This window comes from Scyliorhinus torazame, chromosome 18 (genome assembly GCF_047496885.1).
Source record: "Scyliorhinus torazame isolate Kashiwa2021f chromosome 18, sScyTor2.1, whole genome shotgun sequence".
In the NCBI taxonomy this organism is placed as follows: Eukaryota; Metazoa; Chordata; class Chondrichthyes; order Carcharhiniformes; family Scyliorhinidae; genus Scyliorhinus; species Scyliorhinus torazame.
The window spans coordinates 132,829,026-132,846,683 of NC_092724.1; the positions used below are offsets into that span (position 1 = coordinate 132,829,026).

Sequence of the window (17,658 nt, forward strand, 5' to 3'; positions counted from 1 at the left end):
CTCACCAGGGAGTTGAAGTGCGTCATACTGGATTATGTGATCAATTTGCTGCTCTGCTGAGAACCCTCGAGTAAGGGCAAGGCTGTAAAATAGGCATTGATGCACGAGAAGATTTAACTCTGTTATCTGAAGCAGTATACTGAAAATCACAGAAAATCAACATGTGGCATTTGAATAAAAAGCAAACTACCAGATGTATGCATAGCATAATGAGCATAATGGTCCCACATGTTACATGACCGAATACACATGTGGAGGGAGGCAAGACAGTTATTATGAAACAACCTCCCTAAGTGAGTTCAAATTACAAGAGCAAAGTTTGAGCAAAATGTTTCTTGAACCCAAGAGAAGATATTTTTCATTATATCAATGATATGACATCAAACAATAATTTGTAACATAAGACCATAAATCTATAAGATATAGGAGCAGAATTAGACCTTTCGGTCCATCGAGTCTGCTCCGCCATTCAATCATGGCTGATATATTTCTCATCCCCATTCTCCTGTCTTCTCCCCATAATCCCTGATCCCCTTATTAATCAAGAACCTATCTATCTCTGTCTTAAAGACACTCAGTGATTTGGCCTCCACAGCCTTCTGCGGCAAAGAGTTCCACAGATTCAGCACCCTCTGGCTGAAGATATTCCTCCTCATCTCTGTTTTAAAGGATCGTCCCTTCAATCTGAGGCTGGGCCCTTGAGTTCTGGGGTTCTAAGTATTAAACATACAGAATTAATTAATGGTGCAAAAATGCAGTACACCTGCATCTGCAATACAATGCACACTACCAGATAACAAGGGGTTGAATTAGTGAGAGGTGAAAAGCAAGGTTTAATTTCCATGCCACAGTGCATTAACTGATCTTGGGTTGGTTTTAGGGGGAAACTACGATTGCTCGGGAAGGAATTAAATGTATGTCAAGTAAAGGCAGGGCTATCTGTTGGTGGTGGTTACTTAGCCAACACACTTGCTGTCTGGGTTGACAAATAAAAAGTGGTCATTTGAACAAGACACCAGAGGGCAGACTTTCCCATGGAACTTGACTCGATCACTTCATACGAGAAGGGGATAGCAAGGTTTTATATCCTGAAAAGTAGTCTAAACCCACAGTACAATGATAGTGTGATTAAAAGTAATTAATTGCTGGTTTCCACAGTGTGTATGGAGTTTCAAACGGAAACAATTTGTCGGATTTATATTAGACATGAGAAGTGAACATCTTTAGACTACTGGCAACCTGGAATTTCTACTACTGCTGATTTCCATGTGACTTTACTGCTGATGTTGGAGATTATGCATGTTTTAGAACAATCGAACCATTATTATCGTGTACCGTAAAATGCATTATCCATCCACAGATTACTAAATGTCCTGGTTCGGCTCTGCAGTTGCGTTTTTCTGTTAACATTTACCAGTGTGAATTGCTGCAATAACATTACCAATTAGTTAAATCGTGGCGGGAAATCGGTGCAGGCGGAAAGTGGGACAAGAAATAAAGTGTTAATTGGAGAAGAGCTATCAAAAGGCAAGGTTTCTGAGCCTGGCATAGCTTCAACCCACAGCTGGCCTGCTGCTTTGCAAGATCTGGGCGTCTGCCCGGTCACTTTACTCACGCGTTCCCGTTGTCGCCTTCAGTGAGGACTGTGCCTCTCTCTGCCTCGTCCTCCGCCGCTCTCCTGGTCCCACTCCCGGGCTCAGGCGCAACCCTCCTTTCACTTTGCTCCATCTTCTGCCACACAAAACGGCGGTGTTGCCACTTCTTTACGGCAGCTCTTTCAGGACAACCTACCTCTTCCCCCCCCCCCTCTTTCTGAGCAACCTCGAAACGCGTTGCTCGCAACAAATTGTGGAGCAGCAGCCTGAGTGAAATGTGTGCTGAGTTACTGACCTTAATGCCTTGGAATGTAATGCTGCGGTTCCCTTTCTTTGTAAGATTGCCAGAGACAAAATCAAAGTGAAGGAACTTTCATGTTTGTTTACTGCACATAGTCATTCTTGCAAATGCAGTCGGGGAGTTGGCGCTGCTTCTTATCGTAGAATTTACAGCGCAGTAGGAGGCCATTCGGCTCATCATGGGGGCGATTCTCCAATATGGACCCCAAGTGTTTGCGCCGTCGTGAACGCCGTCGCGTTTCACGACTGCGTGAACCAGGCTTGGGTACGACCAATTCTGGCCCCCACAAGGGGCCAGCGCGGTGTTGGAGCGGTTCACGCCGCTCCAGCCTCCTTTTGAGGTGCCAAATGGGCGCTGCGCCAACCCGCGCATGTGCAGTGGGCCGCGCCAACCTGTGCATGCGTGGGGGAATTCTTTAGTGCGCGGGCCCCGACACAACATGGCGTCGGAGTTCAGGGGCCGGCCCGCCAGAAAGTAGGCCCGAGGGGGAGAGAGGCCGGCCCACCAATCGGTGGGCCCCTATCGCGGGCCAGACCCCATCGGAGGGCCCCCGCCCCCCGGTGAAGGAGCGCCCTCTCCTCCCCCCCCCCCCCCCTCCCACAGGCCGCTCCCTGACCGTTCACGCAGAGGTCCCGCCGGCAGCGACCGGGGGTGAACGGCACCAGCGGGACTCTGTCCTATCGGCGAGGCCGCTCGGCCCATGCGGGCCGGAGAATTGGCGGCCCCACCGATTCCAGCGGCTGTGGCCGGCGGCGCGCCAAACGCGCCAGCGCAAATGGCGCCGATTCTCTGCACCTCAGAGAATCGCGTGCCGGTGTCAGGGCGCGGTTGCGGCGATTCTCCGGTGCGGGGCTCGGAGAATTGTCCCCAAGTCTGCACCAGCCCTTGGCAAGAGCACTCTACTTAAGCCCACACCTTTACCTTGTGGCATGGTCACAGTAAGAAGTCTTACAACACCAGGTAGAAGTCCAACAGATTTGTTTCGAATCACTAGCTTTCGGAGCGAAGCTCCTTTCTTGGGTGAATGAAGAGGTGGGTTCCAGAAACACATATATAGATTTCAATGATGGACATTCTGAATTCTCCTTCAGTGTCCCCGAACAGGTGCCGTAGTATGGCGGCTAGGGGATTTTTACAGTAACTTCATTGCAGTGTTAATGTAAGCCTAATTGTGACACTAATAAAGATTATTATTATCCCAGTAACCCCGCCTAACCTTTTGGACACTAAGGGGCAATTTAGCATTGCCAAACCACCTAACCTGCTCATCTTTGGACTGTGGGAGTAAACCGGAGCATCCGGAGGAAACCCATGCAGACACGGGGAGAAAGTGCAAACTCCACACAGACAATCACCTGAGGCCGGTTTTGAACCTGGGTCCCTGGAGCTGTGAGGCAGCAGTGCTAACCAATGTGCCGCCCATAAAGTTTTGCACCGGTTAGGTTTGGACCGGGATTTAACAGCAGGCGCTATCTGCAACTTTCTGCTGTTTCACATAGTACTCCAAGTCCCACCAACTAACCATGACCTCATGAATAAGGTTGAATACATTTAATACACACCAAATATTTCATTGCAAGTTACACAAAATGCTTAAACATTCATATATTAATAGAACTATCAACTTGGGCAGGTGGATTGGTCACACTAAATTGCCCCTTAATTGGGGAAAAAAAGAGATTGGGTACTTTAAGTAATTAAAAGAAAGGACTCAGCTTGCTCAGTCGGTAGCAGTGCTATCTAACCACGTTTGTACATCAAAGACCCCAGCCAGAGTATGTCCTGCCATATTCAGTGCTTCTTCCAATTGGTGTTCAACATGGGGGAATACTGACAGCAGAAGTGGTGGAGTTGGGGTTAATAGATGGTAACTATCATGTCCAGCTTTGACCTGAGACTTCATGGGACCTACAGTCAATGTTAAGAAATCCCAGAGCCACTCCCTCCCAACTGTAAACCATTGTGCTGCCGCCACCTCTGGTGGGTCTGTCCTGCTGGTGGGACAGGGCATGCTAAGTGATGGTGGTGTCTGGGACATTGTCTACAAAGATATGATTTGGTAAGTTTGACTAGCCTGCGGAACAGTCTCTCAGTTTTGCCACATGCCCCCAGATGTTAGGGTCAACAGGACTGGGCTTGCTGTTGTTGTCTCCTGTGATGGATTAACCGTTTCCTGACTTTATAGTAATTTGCTACAACTGAGTACTACAGTCAATCACATTTGTGTGATCGGGAGTCAAACCTAGTTAAGGATGGCAGATTTCTTTCCTTAAAGACCATTAGTGAACTAGGTGGATTTTTACAATAGTTTTGTGGTCATTATTAATGGGACCTCTTTTAATTCCAGAGTTTACTAACCGCATTCAATTCCACTAACTGTGATTTGAACCCATGGCCCGAGAGCCTGGGCCATTGGATTACTAGGTCAGTGATATTGGCACTATGCCACCGCCTCACCCATTATTGTGTCACAGGGTTTTTTTATGTTCCCTTGAGTAAATGGGAATGGCATCAGTTTAAAATCTCTGAAAGATGCTTCTCCAGTGTAGCACCCTCTGTAATGTGCTGAAGCGTCACCTAGTTTTGGGCTCAATTTTCGGAATGAGGCTTGAACCTTCTGACTTACAGGAAAGAGTTCTAGCACTGAGCTGTGGCTGACACCTATTATCCCATTTCTTCTCCTGAAGGCACTGACTTATATCGAGGTAGAATGCCAAAATCACCAGCAGCACATCTGTAAATGTAGGCAGTTACTATACCACTCTTCATTGGCGAACATCATAGTCAAGCCCAGTCTTGCCCTGTTCTCACCTGACATCTCATAGATTTCATAGAATTTACAGTGCAGAAGGAGGCCATTCAGCCCATCGAGTCTGCACCGGCTCTTGGAAAAAGCACCCTACCCAAGGTCCACACCTCCACCCTATCCCCATAACCCAGTAACCCCACCCAACACTAAGGGCAATTTTGGACACTAAGGGCAATTTATCATGGCCAATCCACCTAACCTGCACATCTTTGGACTGTGGGAGGAAACCGGAGCACCCGGAGAAAACCCACGCACACACGGGGAAGATGTGCAGACTCCGCACAGACAGTGACCCAAGCCGGAATCGAACCTGGGACCCTGGAGCAGTGAAGCAATTGTGCTAACCACAATGCTACCTTATGTACATCTGTACATATACACTTTTCAGCACCACTCTATGAAAGGTGATCATGAATGTGAATACTGTATTTCCCACCGAAGGCTGAGGTAATATGTAGCATTCTAAGTTACCAAAATGGAGATAAACCAATTCACCACAGACTGGGGGATTGAACCTCACGCGTTTCAATCTCTATAACGTAATACTGCACTGGTCAATGCCTTTGGGGAATGAACAGGAACATTTAGATGCAGTAAGTTACACCTGTTGCGAAAGGTGTAGAAAGTCATGCTTTAATTTGAGGTGGCCTCTTGACTCACTGATTTTCTTTAATTTTAACTGAATTAAGTATCATAGTAAATTGAAGAAAGGAGCAATGCGGACACAGTGAATAGCACTCTACACATGTTAAGTACTTGTGGATGTTCCTCAAAATTACCCAGCTCAGCAACAATGCAAGCTAACAGTGAAAGTATTGGCCCTGCTTACAAACTACAAAAATTCATTCAATTTAGAACACACCCAATTTGTCCAAGCTGCTGTTTCTATGATGCACCTAAACGTCCTCCCATCGTAATCCTGTTTCAACTTGCACTTCTATTCCCTTCTGTCTGCTGTACTTACCTAGCTGTCCCTTAATTCTTTCTAGGTTATTTGTCTCAACTACAAATACCATATTCGAACCGCACTGGGTAAAAACGTTTCTCCTGAAATTGGCTAGCGGATACATTTTGGCTATTTTATATTGATGGGTCCCTAGTTTTGGACCCCTCCATCAGCTGTAACATGGGGCGAGATTCTCCGACCCGGCATCGCCGGGGGCTGGCGTGAATCCCGCCCCCGCCTGTTGCCGAATTCTCCACCACCGGATATTCGGCGGGGGCGGGAATCGCGCCGCACCGGTTGGCGGGCCCCCCCCCCCCGCGATTCTCCGGCCCGGATGGGCCGAAATCCCGCCGCTAAAATGCCTGTCCCGCCGGCGTAAATTAAACCACCTACTTTAACGGCGGGACAAGGCGGCGCGGGCGGGCTCTGGGGTCCTGGGAGGGGTGCGGGGCGATCTGGCCCCGGGGGGGTGCCCCCACAGTGGCCTGGCCCGCGATCGGGGCCCACCGATCCGTGGGCGGGCCTGTGCCGTGGGGGCACTCTTTCCCTTCCGCCTTCGCCACGGTCTCCACCATGGCGGAGGCGGAAGAGACCCCCTCCACTGCGCATGCGCAGGAATGCCGTCAGCGGCCGCTGACGCTCCCGCGCATGCGCCGCCCGGAGATGTCATTTCCGCGCCAGCTGGCGGGGCACCAAAGGCCTTTTCCGCCAGCTGGCGGGGCGGAAATTCTTCCGGCACGGGCCTAGCCCCTTAAGGTTGGGGCTCGGCCCCCAACGATGCGGAGCATTCCGCACCTTTGGGGCGACGCGATGCCCGACTGATTTGCGCCATTTTGGGCACCAGTCGGCGGACAGCGCGCCGATACCGGAGAATTTCGCCCGTGATCTCTACATATATCATTGATGTATGTTGCATCCTGCATTGTATTGCAAGGGAAGAATTCATCCCCTCCAGTAACTATTTGTTTCCCCTTTCTTCTCTTCAAGGATAATTGTCTATTCCAACATCTACAGGACATGTGAAAGAGCTATGTTTAAAAAGCCTTCTTAATCTGTTAGCACTGTGTAAAGCTAACAAGACTGACAGTGAATTCGAGATAAAATAAACTAACAGAAAAGTAACAAGACTAGCAGGCACCTAGAGGAATAATGAGATGTGATTTGCCCAGTAACAGGATTAGTAACCTGTTAGTGTAGAGAACTTGAGGTGTGAATGGCCATATCAGAAACATTGTTTAGCAGAGATCAGTGGGGCTATACATATGATAACTTCTAAAAGAAAAGGCCTTCAACAGGGTCGAATGGAAATACCTCATTGAGGTACTGGAGCGGTTCAGGCTTGGAACATAGTTCACCTCCTGGGTAAAACTCCTATACAACGCTCCCATGGCAAGCTTACAGACCAACAACACCAACTCCCGATACTTCTAGCCATACAGGGGCATCAGACAAGGATGCCCACTGTCCCCGCTGATGTTCGCTCTAGCGATCGAACCACTAGCAATCGCGCTCAGAGCAGCAAAAAGCTGGAGGGGGATCCGAAGAGGAGGCAGAGAGCACAAGAGTCTCACTCTATGCAGATGACCTGCTCCTCTACATTTCGGATCCACAAAGCAGCATGGACGGAATCATCGCGCTCCTGAAAGAGTTTGGCGCCTTCTCGGGCTACAAACTCAACATGAGCAAAAGCGAGATCTTCCCGGTACACCCACAAGGAGGGGGGGCAGCACTAATGGGACTACCATTTAAACAAGCCCAACACAAATTCCGCTACCTGGGGATCCAAATAGCCCATGACTGGAAAGAGATCCACAAATGGTACCTCACCAGTCTGACAGAGGGAGTAAAAAAGGACCTGCAAAGATGGAGCACACTCCCACTCTCCCTCGCGGGGAGAGTCCAGATGATCAAAATGAACGTGCTGCCCAGGTACCTCTTCCTACTTAGATCCATCCCGATCTACATCCCCAAGGCCTTTTTCAAAGCACTAGACAAAGTGTTTCGTATGGGGGGGGGAAGAATGCTAGGATCCCAAAGAAGGTCCTACAAAAAACAAAATCCCTCCCAAACCTACAATTCTACCACTGGGCGGCGATGGCCGAGCGAATAAGGGGATGGATCAAGGAGCCAGAAGCCGAGTGGGTGCGCACGGAAGAGTCTCCTACAAGGGGCCTCCCTCCGGGCCCTCGCCACGGTGGCGCTCCCAGCCCCACCCAAAAAAATCTCCAGCAACCCGGTGGTGATAGCCACCCTCCAGTCCTGGAACCAACTACGGCAGCAATTTGGGCTGACCAAAATGTCGGCCAAAGCTCCCATCTGCAACAACCATAGGTTCACACCACGCTGACCGACGTCACCTTTAAAAAGTGGGAACAGGACGGCGGGACACTGACAGTCAGGGACCTATACACGGACGGCAGGGTCACAACAATGGACAAACTAACAGAGAAATTCCAGCTAGCCAGGTAGAACGAGCTAAGGTACCTGCAACTCAAAAACTTCCTACGAAAGGAGACAAGGATGTATCTGTCATAATATACACCAGTATATCATGGTGCAGACACACACACTGATGAACACACAGTGGGACCAATCAAAACACACAACACCGCAGCCAATCACCAGTTAGAGCACACGCACTATAAAGACAGAGGGCATCAGAGTTCCCGCTCATTCGAGCTGCAGCTTCCTAGTAGGACAGAGCTCACAGCCTGCAGCACAGACATTCACCATGTACTGAGTGCATCGACTGGTTAGGACAAGGTAAAGGTCTTTAGTTAAAGCTATTATCGTGCTAACCCACAGTGAGAGTATGTTAAACTGTTAGTGACTAAATAAAATAGTGTTGCACCATTTCAATTGTTGGTGACCTGTATGTGTTCCACGGATCCAGAGCACCCAACACAACATGATACCAGGAGTTGAGGGATATTAGCACTTCTTAGACCTACCTGCAAGTAATCTGCCTTCCGCATGCATTCCGTCATCCTGCAACATGGACAACATCTGCCCGCCGCCACCGACCTGCATCGCCGGCAACCTAGGGGCCAACTGGAAGATATTCAAACAGCGCTTCCAGCTCTTCCTTGAGGCCACAGACAGGGAGGACGCCTCAGATACCAGAAAGATTGCTCTCCTCCGATCCACGGTCGGGGACCATATCATCCACATTTTCAATTCTCTCACCTTTGCGGATGATGAAGATAAAACAAAGTTCAAGACGGTCCTCCTCAAGTTTGACACTCACTGCAGCGTAGAGGTAAATGAAAGTTTCGAGCGCTATGTGTTCCAACAGCGTTTGCAGGGTAAGGATGAACCTTTCCAGTCCTTTCTCACTCACCTCCGCATCCTTGCGCAGTCTTGCGGCTACGGGCCAACATCCAACTCCATGATACGCGACCAGATTGTTTTTGGTGTTCAGTCGGACCCCCTACGACAGCAGCTCCTCAAAGTAAAGCAGCTCACCCTAGCGACCGTCATTGAGACCTGTGTCCTACACGAAAACGCCACGAGTCGGTATTCCCACATCCAAGCGGCTGAAACGGCGCGGCAAGGTCCCCACGAGGCGGAACGGGTCCAGACAATTGAGCAACTCCAGGGCCTCAGCCTGGATGAGGGCGGCCATTTTGCGCGCTTTTCGCGGACTCCCGCGCTTGTGCGCACCAAACGAGGGGACGGCGACGTCGAACACCGTAATGCGCAAGCGCGCACCACGCACGACCGCACCGCGCATGCGCGGTGACGCAGCGAACATGCTGACACTACGATGTGCGGCAACTGTGGCTCCGCCCATTTTAAACAGCAATGCCCTGCCAAATCTCGACAATGCCTAAGATGTGCAGACTTGGTCACTATGCTGCCTTATGCCGAGCAGCTCAGCCCGCTAATTCATATCGCTTCAGCCAGCCTCACAGGAATGTCCGGGCAATCCAACCCACGGTCACCACGTCCGATGCGGACCTCCCACACAGCAGTGACACCAAGTACCCGAAGGCTCCTTTTCGAGTCGGTATCGTGACAAAAAACAGGGTGTCCCTGAAGCAAAGACACCAGCCGCTGTCGGTATACAGCATCAATCCAGACGATGAGTGGTGTGCCACCCTGACGGTCAACCGGTCCCAAATACAATTCCGCCTGGACACTGGTGCCTCCGCCAATCTGACCTCCAAAGCCATTGTGTCAAACCAGCCATTCTTCCATCAGCCTGCCAGCTATTAGATTACAATGGCAATGCCATTGATGCCAGGGCTCATGCCAACTTGAAGTGACGCACAGGTCACGCAAAGCCATCCTTCCTTTTGAAATCGCGGGCTCCAAGAAAGCCTCCCTGCTTGGCGCGCAGGCATGCAAGCTGTTGAACCTAGTTCAGAGAGTTCACTCTCTCTCTCCTGATGACACGTCTGCCTTTCAGGACACCGACTTCAGGGCGCAACTCGACGCCATCATCAACCAGCACCACGACGTCTTCGAAGGCATGGGCACGCTCCCGTGCACCTACAAGATCTTCTTGAAACAGAATGCCACGCCTGTGGTGCACGCATCTCGCAGGGTCCCAGCACCCCTCAAGGACTGCCTCAAGCAGCAGCTGCAGGACCACCAGGACCAAGGAGTGATCTCCAGAGGCACGGAACCAACCGACTGGATCAATTCCATGGTATGTGTAAAAAAGCCTTGTGGCAAATTGAGAATTTGCATTGATCCCAAGGATCTAAATCGCAATATCATGAGGGAGCATTATCCAATTCCCAAGCGCGAGGAGATCACATGCGAGATGGCTCCTGCCAAGCTCTTCACCAAACTCGACGCCTCAAAAGGATTCTGGCAAATCCAGCCCGACAATTCCAGCAGGATACTGTGTACATTTAACACCCCCTTTGGCAGATATTGTTACAACAGGATGCTGTTTGGGATGATATTTGCTTCAGAAGTGTTCCATAGGATTATGGAACAAATGATGGAAGACATTGAAGGTGTTCGCGTCTATGTCGACGACATAATCATTTGGTCCACCACCCCGCAGGAGCATGTCAGTCGCCTCCACCGCATATTCAAACGTATACGTGAGCAGGGCCTCCGCCTCAACAGGGCCAAAAGCGCTTTTGGTCAGACGGAACTCATGTTCCTCGGGGACCACATCTCCCAGTTGGGTGTGTGGCCGGATGTGGACAAGGTGGCTGCCATCACAGCCATGAAAACGCCAGAGGACAAGAAGACGGTCCTCCGATTTCTGGGCATGGTGAACTCTTTAGGGAAGTTCATCCCTAACCTCGCCTCTCATACCACGGCTCTCAGGAACCTGGTCCAGAAGATGACAGACTTCCAATGGCTCCCTGCCCACGAGCGCAAATGGAGAGAACTCAAAACCAAACTCACCACGGCCCCGGTCTTAGCTTTCTTTGATCCAGCAAAAGAGACCAAAATTTTGACCGATGCCAGCCAATCCGGCATTGGGGCAGTGCTCCTGCAATGCGATGAGGCCTCATCATGGACCCCCGTTGCATATACCTCACGCGCCATGACCCCCACGGAGCAGCGATAGAAAATGAGTGCCTGGGCCTTCTGACCGGTGTGGTTAAGTTTCACAACTATGTGTACGGACTTCTTCAATTCACCGACGAGACCGACCATCGCCCGCTGGTCAATATAATACAGAAAGACTTGAACGACATGACGCCTCGCCTCCAGCGTATTCTTCTCAAGCTCCGGCGATATGACTTCCAGCTGGTAAACACCCCAGGCAAAGACCTCATCATTGCAGACGCTCTCTCCGGGGCAGTCAACACTCCATGTGACCCAGCGGGATTCGTCTGCCAAGTTGCCGCCCCTGTGGCCTTTGTGGCCTCCAATCTACCTGCCACGGATGAACGCCTCGTCCAAATTCGCCGCGAGACGGCGGCTCACCCTTTGCTACAGCGTGTCATGCGCCACCTAACAGACAGGTGGCTCAAGCGCCAATGCCCTCAGTTCTATAATGTCAGAGATGATCTGGCGGTAGTAGACGGGGTTCTTCTGAAACTGGACCGCATTGTCATCCCGCATAGCATGCGCCAGCTCGTCCTGAAACAGCTACACGATGGCCATCTTGGCGTGGGAAAGTGCCGCCGACGGGCCCGAGAGGCAGTGTACTGGCCCGGCATTAATGAAAGCATAACCAACACAGTGCTCAACTGCCCCACTTGTCAGCGTTTCCAGCCGGCCCAACCACGTGAGACCCTGCAGCCCCATGAGTTGGTCACGTCACCTTGGACCAAGGTGGGCATCGACCTGTTCCACGCGCTGGGTAGAGACTATGTCCTGATCGTGGACTACTTTTCAAATTACCCGGAGGTGATACGGTTGCACGATGTCACATCGTCTGCAGTCATCCGTGCCTGTAAGGCCACCTTTGCTTGACACGGCATCCCACTCACGATTATGTCAGACAATGGCCCCTGTTTCGCAAGTCAGGAATGGTCCAACTTTGCCAGGCGGTACAGTTTTGCCCATGTGACATCCAGTCCCCTGTACCCCCAATCTAACGGCAAAGCGGAGAAGGGAGCCCACATAGTCAAACGGCTCCTCTGCAAGGCTGCCGATGCTGGGTCCGATTTCTACCTCGCCTTGCTGGCCTATCGCTCCGCCTCACTGTCCACTGGCCTGTCGCCAGCCCAATTGCTCATGGGTCATACCCTGAGGACGACGGTGTCGTCCATTCATGTCCCAGACCTCGACCACGTTCCGGTCCTTCGACGGATGCAGCTGTCTCGTGCACAGCACAAGGCGGCTCATGACATTATTTCAAACAACAGTACACCACTAAGAACCACTGTTTCAAGTTATCCTTCGGGGCATTGAGACAGTCTCACAGGTAACATCAATGGTGTTCTTAAAAATCTCCTTTGTGCTAGTTCTGCCTCCATAGAATTCTCTTGCAAGGAATACAATTTCATGCATTGTCAAAATGATTAATCTTCAGGAGTAAGCCCAACTGTGATTAATAACACTTCAACAATATGGAACATCAAAATTGGGCTTGATTTGGCCCCACCCAACATGCACAATCATATCTGTGTTTTTCCAACAGGGATCATGGATAATATCAGATGTGTAAAATGTGGCTACTCCTTCTCTCCATAGGCCAGGGAAAGCTAAGTGCAACTGTAATGCAGTCACAGTGTCTGAGACAGATGTATGTCAACAATCTTCCTAACCCACTGGCAGAACCTGGAAAGGTTGTATTTTCATTTTGCAGAATGACAAGATGAAGTCAAGCTGTTTTTAATCCAGTTTTACACATTTGAACAAACGTTATTCTTGACACTTTATGTTGCAAATAATAATTTGTATTTAAATAAATTAATTCCTTCAATACATACAAGGAACTACATTTACTCTTTCAATTGTTATGGTTCTGCCGATTAATTGAATTGAGTCTACCTGTGCACTCAAATTGTCTATGTTACTTCCCCATGGTGAATCACGTTTGTTTTTGCTAAGCAAATGTACTGATATCCTGTTAACCACTCTATAGTAATGGATATAAAACAATATAATTATCTGTACATACAGTGAGGTGCCCTTGTTATGTCCCATCGGAAATGTGAAACTGCGATTGCTAGGAACACACAATAGGCCAGTCAGCATCTGCAGAGAGGACAGACAAGCCGGCATTTGAGGTGCAGAGTTCTGGCTTTGTAATAGGATTTACAGTGTCATGTTAGCTTCATTGTGACATAATTCACAGTATCACATTCACTTTGATGTGTAATAGTAAAGATAATTTTTTTATTTCCTTCAATTTAACATTGGAATTATAAATCATAACCAGATACAACCTTGATAACCTAATATCTTTGTTTACAGTTCAATACCGGAAAGCCAATTTTCTTCATCTTTGTACTTTGTAGTGATAATCTATTGATTTTGCCAACTGTCTACAAAGTCTCTTTAGCAATCTGACCATTGGATTATTTTATAATGTAACAGATTTGTATTGTGATACTTTGGCCTTTATCTATTGCAAGCAGGGTACAGGGAGAATTGCTTCATTTGAAAAAATGGGCAAGATTCCAAGTTCAATATAAAGTGCGAGGGTACAAGTCTATTTGTTCAACACAATGAAAAATGATCATTTTATAAATGTAAGTTTTCAATATGGTTCTTCCCTTGTGCAAGTCAGATTTACTAGGGGAAAGAGTCATTCAACACAGTACCACTTTAATTGGTGCTATGCAGATTTGCTGCAATTCCCTAGGGGAAGATAATGCCGTGGGCGACTAACTGCACGTCCTGCCTGTGTTCCCTCATTGGTATCATTTAAGAACACTGCTCGGGACGCAGGGTTAACACCCTGTGGCACTGTCTGGCTCCCGGGAAATCATACAAACATAAGAAATTGAAGACTATAGTAGACCGTTCGGTCCCTCAGGTCTGCTTTTAACCTTTTAATATGACCATGGCTGATCTTCTACCTTAATTTCACTTTCCTAGCTGCTCCACGAATCCCTTGGTTCCATCAATCTTGGTCTCAAATATACTCAGCGGTCAAGCATACACAACCCTCTGGGATGGACAATTCCAAAGATTCATAACCCTTTGAATGAAGAAATGTCTCATCAGCTCAGTACGAAATGATCAACCCCGTACCCCAAGACTCTACCCCTCTGTTCTAGGTTTCCCAATCAGGCGAAACAACCGCTCAGTGTCTACACCATCAAACCCCTACAGAAACTAATATTTTTCAATGAGATCATGTTTCATTCCTCCAAACTCCAGACAGTATTGGCCAAATTTACTCAGTCTCGCATAATAGGGCAACCCTCTTGTCCTAGAAACCAATCTAGTGAACCTTTGTTGTACCATCTCCAGGGTGAGTATATCTTTCCTAGCAATGGTTTCGCCAAAGCCCTACAATTGGGGTAAGGCTTCCTTATTCCTGTACCCCTCTCCCTGGCAATGAAGACCAGCCTCCTGAATTGCTTGCTGTAACAATTATAGAATCATAGAATAATTGCAATGGAGAAAGAGACCATTCAGCCTATCATATCCATGTTGGCTCTTTTTTCAAGTACAACTTTGCTAGTTCCATTTCCCTGCCGATTTTCTCTGCCGATAATTATCCGATTCCCCTTTTAGAAGCTACAATTGAATCTGCCTCTGCCACATTCTCGGGCTTTTCATTCCACAGTCCCTGTGTAATCTAAGTTTTCATCACCTCGTCTATGGTTTCTTTTGCTTATCACCTTAAATCGGGGTCCTCTGGTTCTCGATCCTTTCGCCAATGGGAACAATTTCTCACTATCTATTCTGTGCAAAACTGTCACAATTTTCAACACCTCCATCAGATCTCCTCGCAACCTCCTCTTCTCGAATAAGAAAAGCCCCTGCTTGGGGCAGCATGGTGGCGCAGTGTGTTAGCACTGCTGCCTCACGGCGCTGTGGTCCCAGGTTCGATCCCGGCTCTGGGTCACTGTCCGTGTGGAGTTTGCACATTCTCCCCGTGTTTGCGTGGGTTTCTCCCCCACAACCCAAAGATGTGCAGGCTAGGTGGATTGGTCACGCTAAATTGCCCCTTAATTGGAAAAAATGAATTGGGTACTCTAAATTTAAAACAAAATTTTTTTTTTAAAAAAAGCAAAGCCCCTGCTTGACCAATCTATTTGCGAAACTGAAGTCTCTCATCCCCAGAACCATTCTGGAATCTTTCCTGCACCCTCCCTGATGCCCTCACATCCTTTCTGAAATGCGGTGCCCAGAATAAGACTCCATCTGAGGCTGAGCCAGGGTTTTATAAAGGTTCACCATAACGCTCTTGCTTTTGTAGTCTATACTTTCATTTATAAAGCCCAGTATCCTGTTATGCCTTATTAGCCGCGTTCTCTGTCTGCCTGACATCATCATTGAGTTTCACACATATATCCCCAGGTGTCTCTGGTATTGCATCCCTATTAGAAACGTACCCCTCTACTCCCCTCCATATTCTTCCTACTCTTCTCTGCATTAAATTTTACCTGCCACATGCCCGCCCATTCCACCAACCAGTCTATATCTTTTTGAAGTTTAATACTTTATTTCCAAATTGTGTGTCATCAGCAAACTTTGAAATCGTGCCCTGCACACCCAATTCTATGTCATTAACATATATCAATAGAAGCAATGGTCCCAATCCCGATCCGTGGGAATCCCTAGAATACAATATCCTCCGGTCCGAAAAACAGCTGTTCACAACTACTCTCTGTATCCGTCAATTAGTCAACTTAATTTCCATGCTACTGCTGTGTCCTTTTTATTTCATAGGCTTCAACTTTTCTGACAAGCCTGATATGTGGCACTTTATCGCACACCTTGTGGAAGTCCATGTACACCACATCAGCTACATTACCCTCATCAACCCTCTCTGTTATCTTATCCAAAAAAACTCAATCAAATAAGTTAAACACGATTGGCCCACTTACAATTTACAATTCTCCGATAATGAAGCTGTCCATAGCAAACTAGATTTGGACAACATCGAGACTTGGGCTGACAAGCAGCAGGAACATTTTCACCATGTAGTTCCAGCTAATAAAAGGATGGATTCTCCATTTGGGAGACGATATTCTGCCACCAGAGCTGAATCGCTTCTGGGTTAGTTGATGCTCGGAAGCAATTCTCCAGCCTTTATCATGCAAATTTATGCATTGCGGGGATTGCAATGCATTCCGTTCCGAATCCTGCTATCGTGCCACCATTTTGAGAGGGCAGCTGATAGCGAGGTCCCCGGATGGCCCCCCTCCCTGCCCACAATGCAAATTCCACCAACAGGCCTTTTGATTCTTTTGTCTTCTTCCTGCAACAGTACAGCACCAACACCCACATCTCTCACATCAATTGCCACCTTAAATGAAATTGTTTGATTGGAATAGCATTTCCTACATCTACATCATGCATAATTACTTTTGTACTTCACAATTTATTCCTGCATATAGCTCTATGTGACTGTTCTAACTCTTTTAAGTCATTTTGATTTTCCTCTGGAAGGCAACTCATTAATTTAGCCCAATTTCTTAATAATGCCTCATTATCCAATCTAATTTGATGAATGTCAAATTGTGGGCCACGAAAGTGTCCACACCGAGTAGCTCAAAAAGTAACGTTTTATTTCAAAGAACTATTAATGCACAATACGGCAGCTCCATGTCGGTGCCAAGACTGACCTACGTTCTATCAGAGATGATTGTTCTATAATTAGAGCTCCCGTCCCTTAACAGGGAAGTTTGGATTCTGCGAGGTTAACGGGGAGACTGATTGTCGCTGCCCCGTCAGAGGACGTGGGACTCTCTTCGTCTCCGTCTGTGCGTCATGCACCGCAATGCTGGATCGGGCAGCGTGTATCGGGAGATGAGCGTCGCTTGCGAATGGAATGTCGTGGCAGGAGCTCTTCCTGAGGCCGGTGTGCCATCGATTCCCCATCAAAGGCTACCTACACCTTCACCTCCATGTCGGAATCTGTGTCGACAACTTCTCCCATGTCGACGTCCGCTCTGGTCTGTTTGGGAATCAGGTTTCAGGTTCGGTTTGACAAGAACGGTCGATACATGAGGAGATTTTCATGGAACCGGTCGCCAGGACCGAAGGTGATCCAGGTGTTTTTGCATTACATGACCCGGGGTTTGGACCTGATAGGAAACCGGCCCTGTCTGGCGGACGATGGTCCGGTGGACTCATTGTGCGCCATCTGCACAGTTGCGGATAAACACTGCGTCACCTTGCACAAAGATTGACGTCAATCGGTGTAACGCCCTTGCTAGTCCTGGTTGTGGCAAACCTTCCTGCCTTTGTCAGGGATGTTAATGTGGGTGCGAAGACTTCATCCCATCAGAAGTACAGCCAGGGCCGACCCAGTCATAGTGGGTGGAGTGGTCCTGTAGCAGAACAGGAACTGGGCCAAGCTAGTGTCTATCAACTCCGAAGACTGTTTCCGCAACCCCGTTTGAACATCTGGACTGCCCGTTCCGTGAGTCCATTTGAAGCCAGGTGGTATGGAGCA

At 48.5% G+C, this 17,658-nt stretch overlaps 1 protein-coding gene across 1 annotated transcript in view; it reads right to left on the reverse strand.

The window, feature by feature from the left end:
- The window catches only part of engase (endo-beta-N-acetylglucosaminidase), a 64,828-nt gene extending 63,052 nt beyond the window's left edge, over nucleotides 1–1,776 (reverse strand). Inside the window, exons 1-2 of the mRNA XM_072483400.1 lie at nucleotides 1,616–1,776; nucleotides 6–82 (exon numbers count right to left, since the gene is read on the reverse strand). Of these exons, the coding sequence (XP_072339501.1) occupies nucleotides 6–82; nucleotides 1,616–1,728 (190 nt within the window). The 5' untranslated portion in view covers nucleotides 1,729–1,776. The remainder of the gene's footprint in view (nucleotides 1–5; nucleotides 83–1,615) is intronic.
- Nucleotides 1,777–17,658: the final 15,882 nt, after the last annotated feature.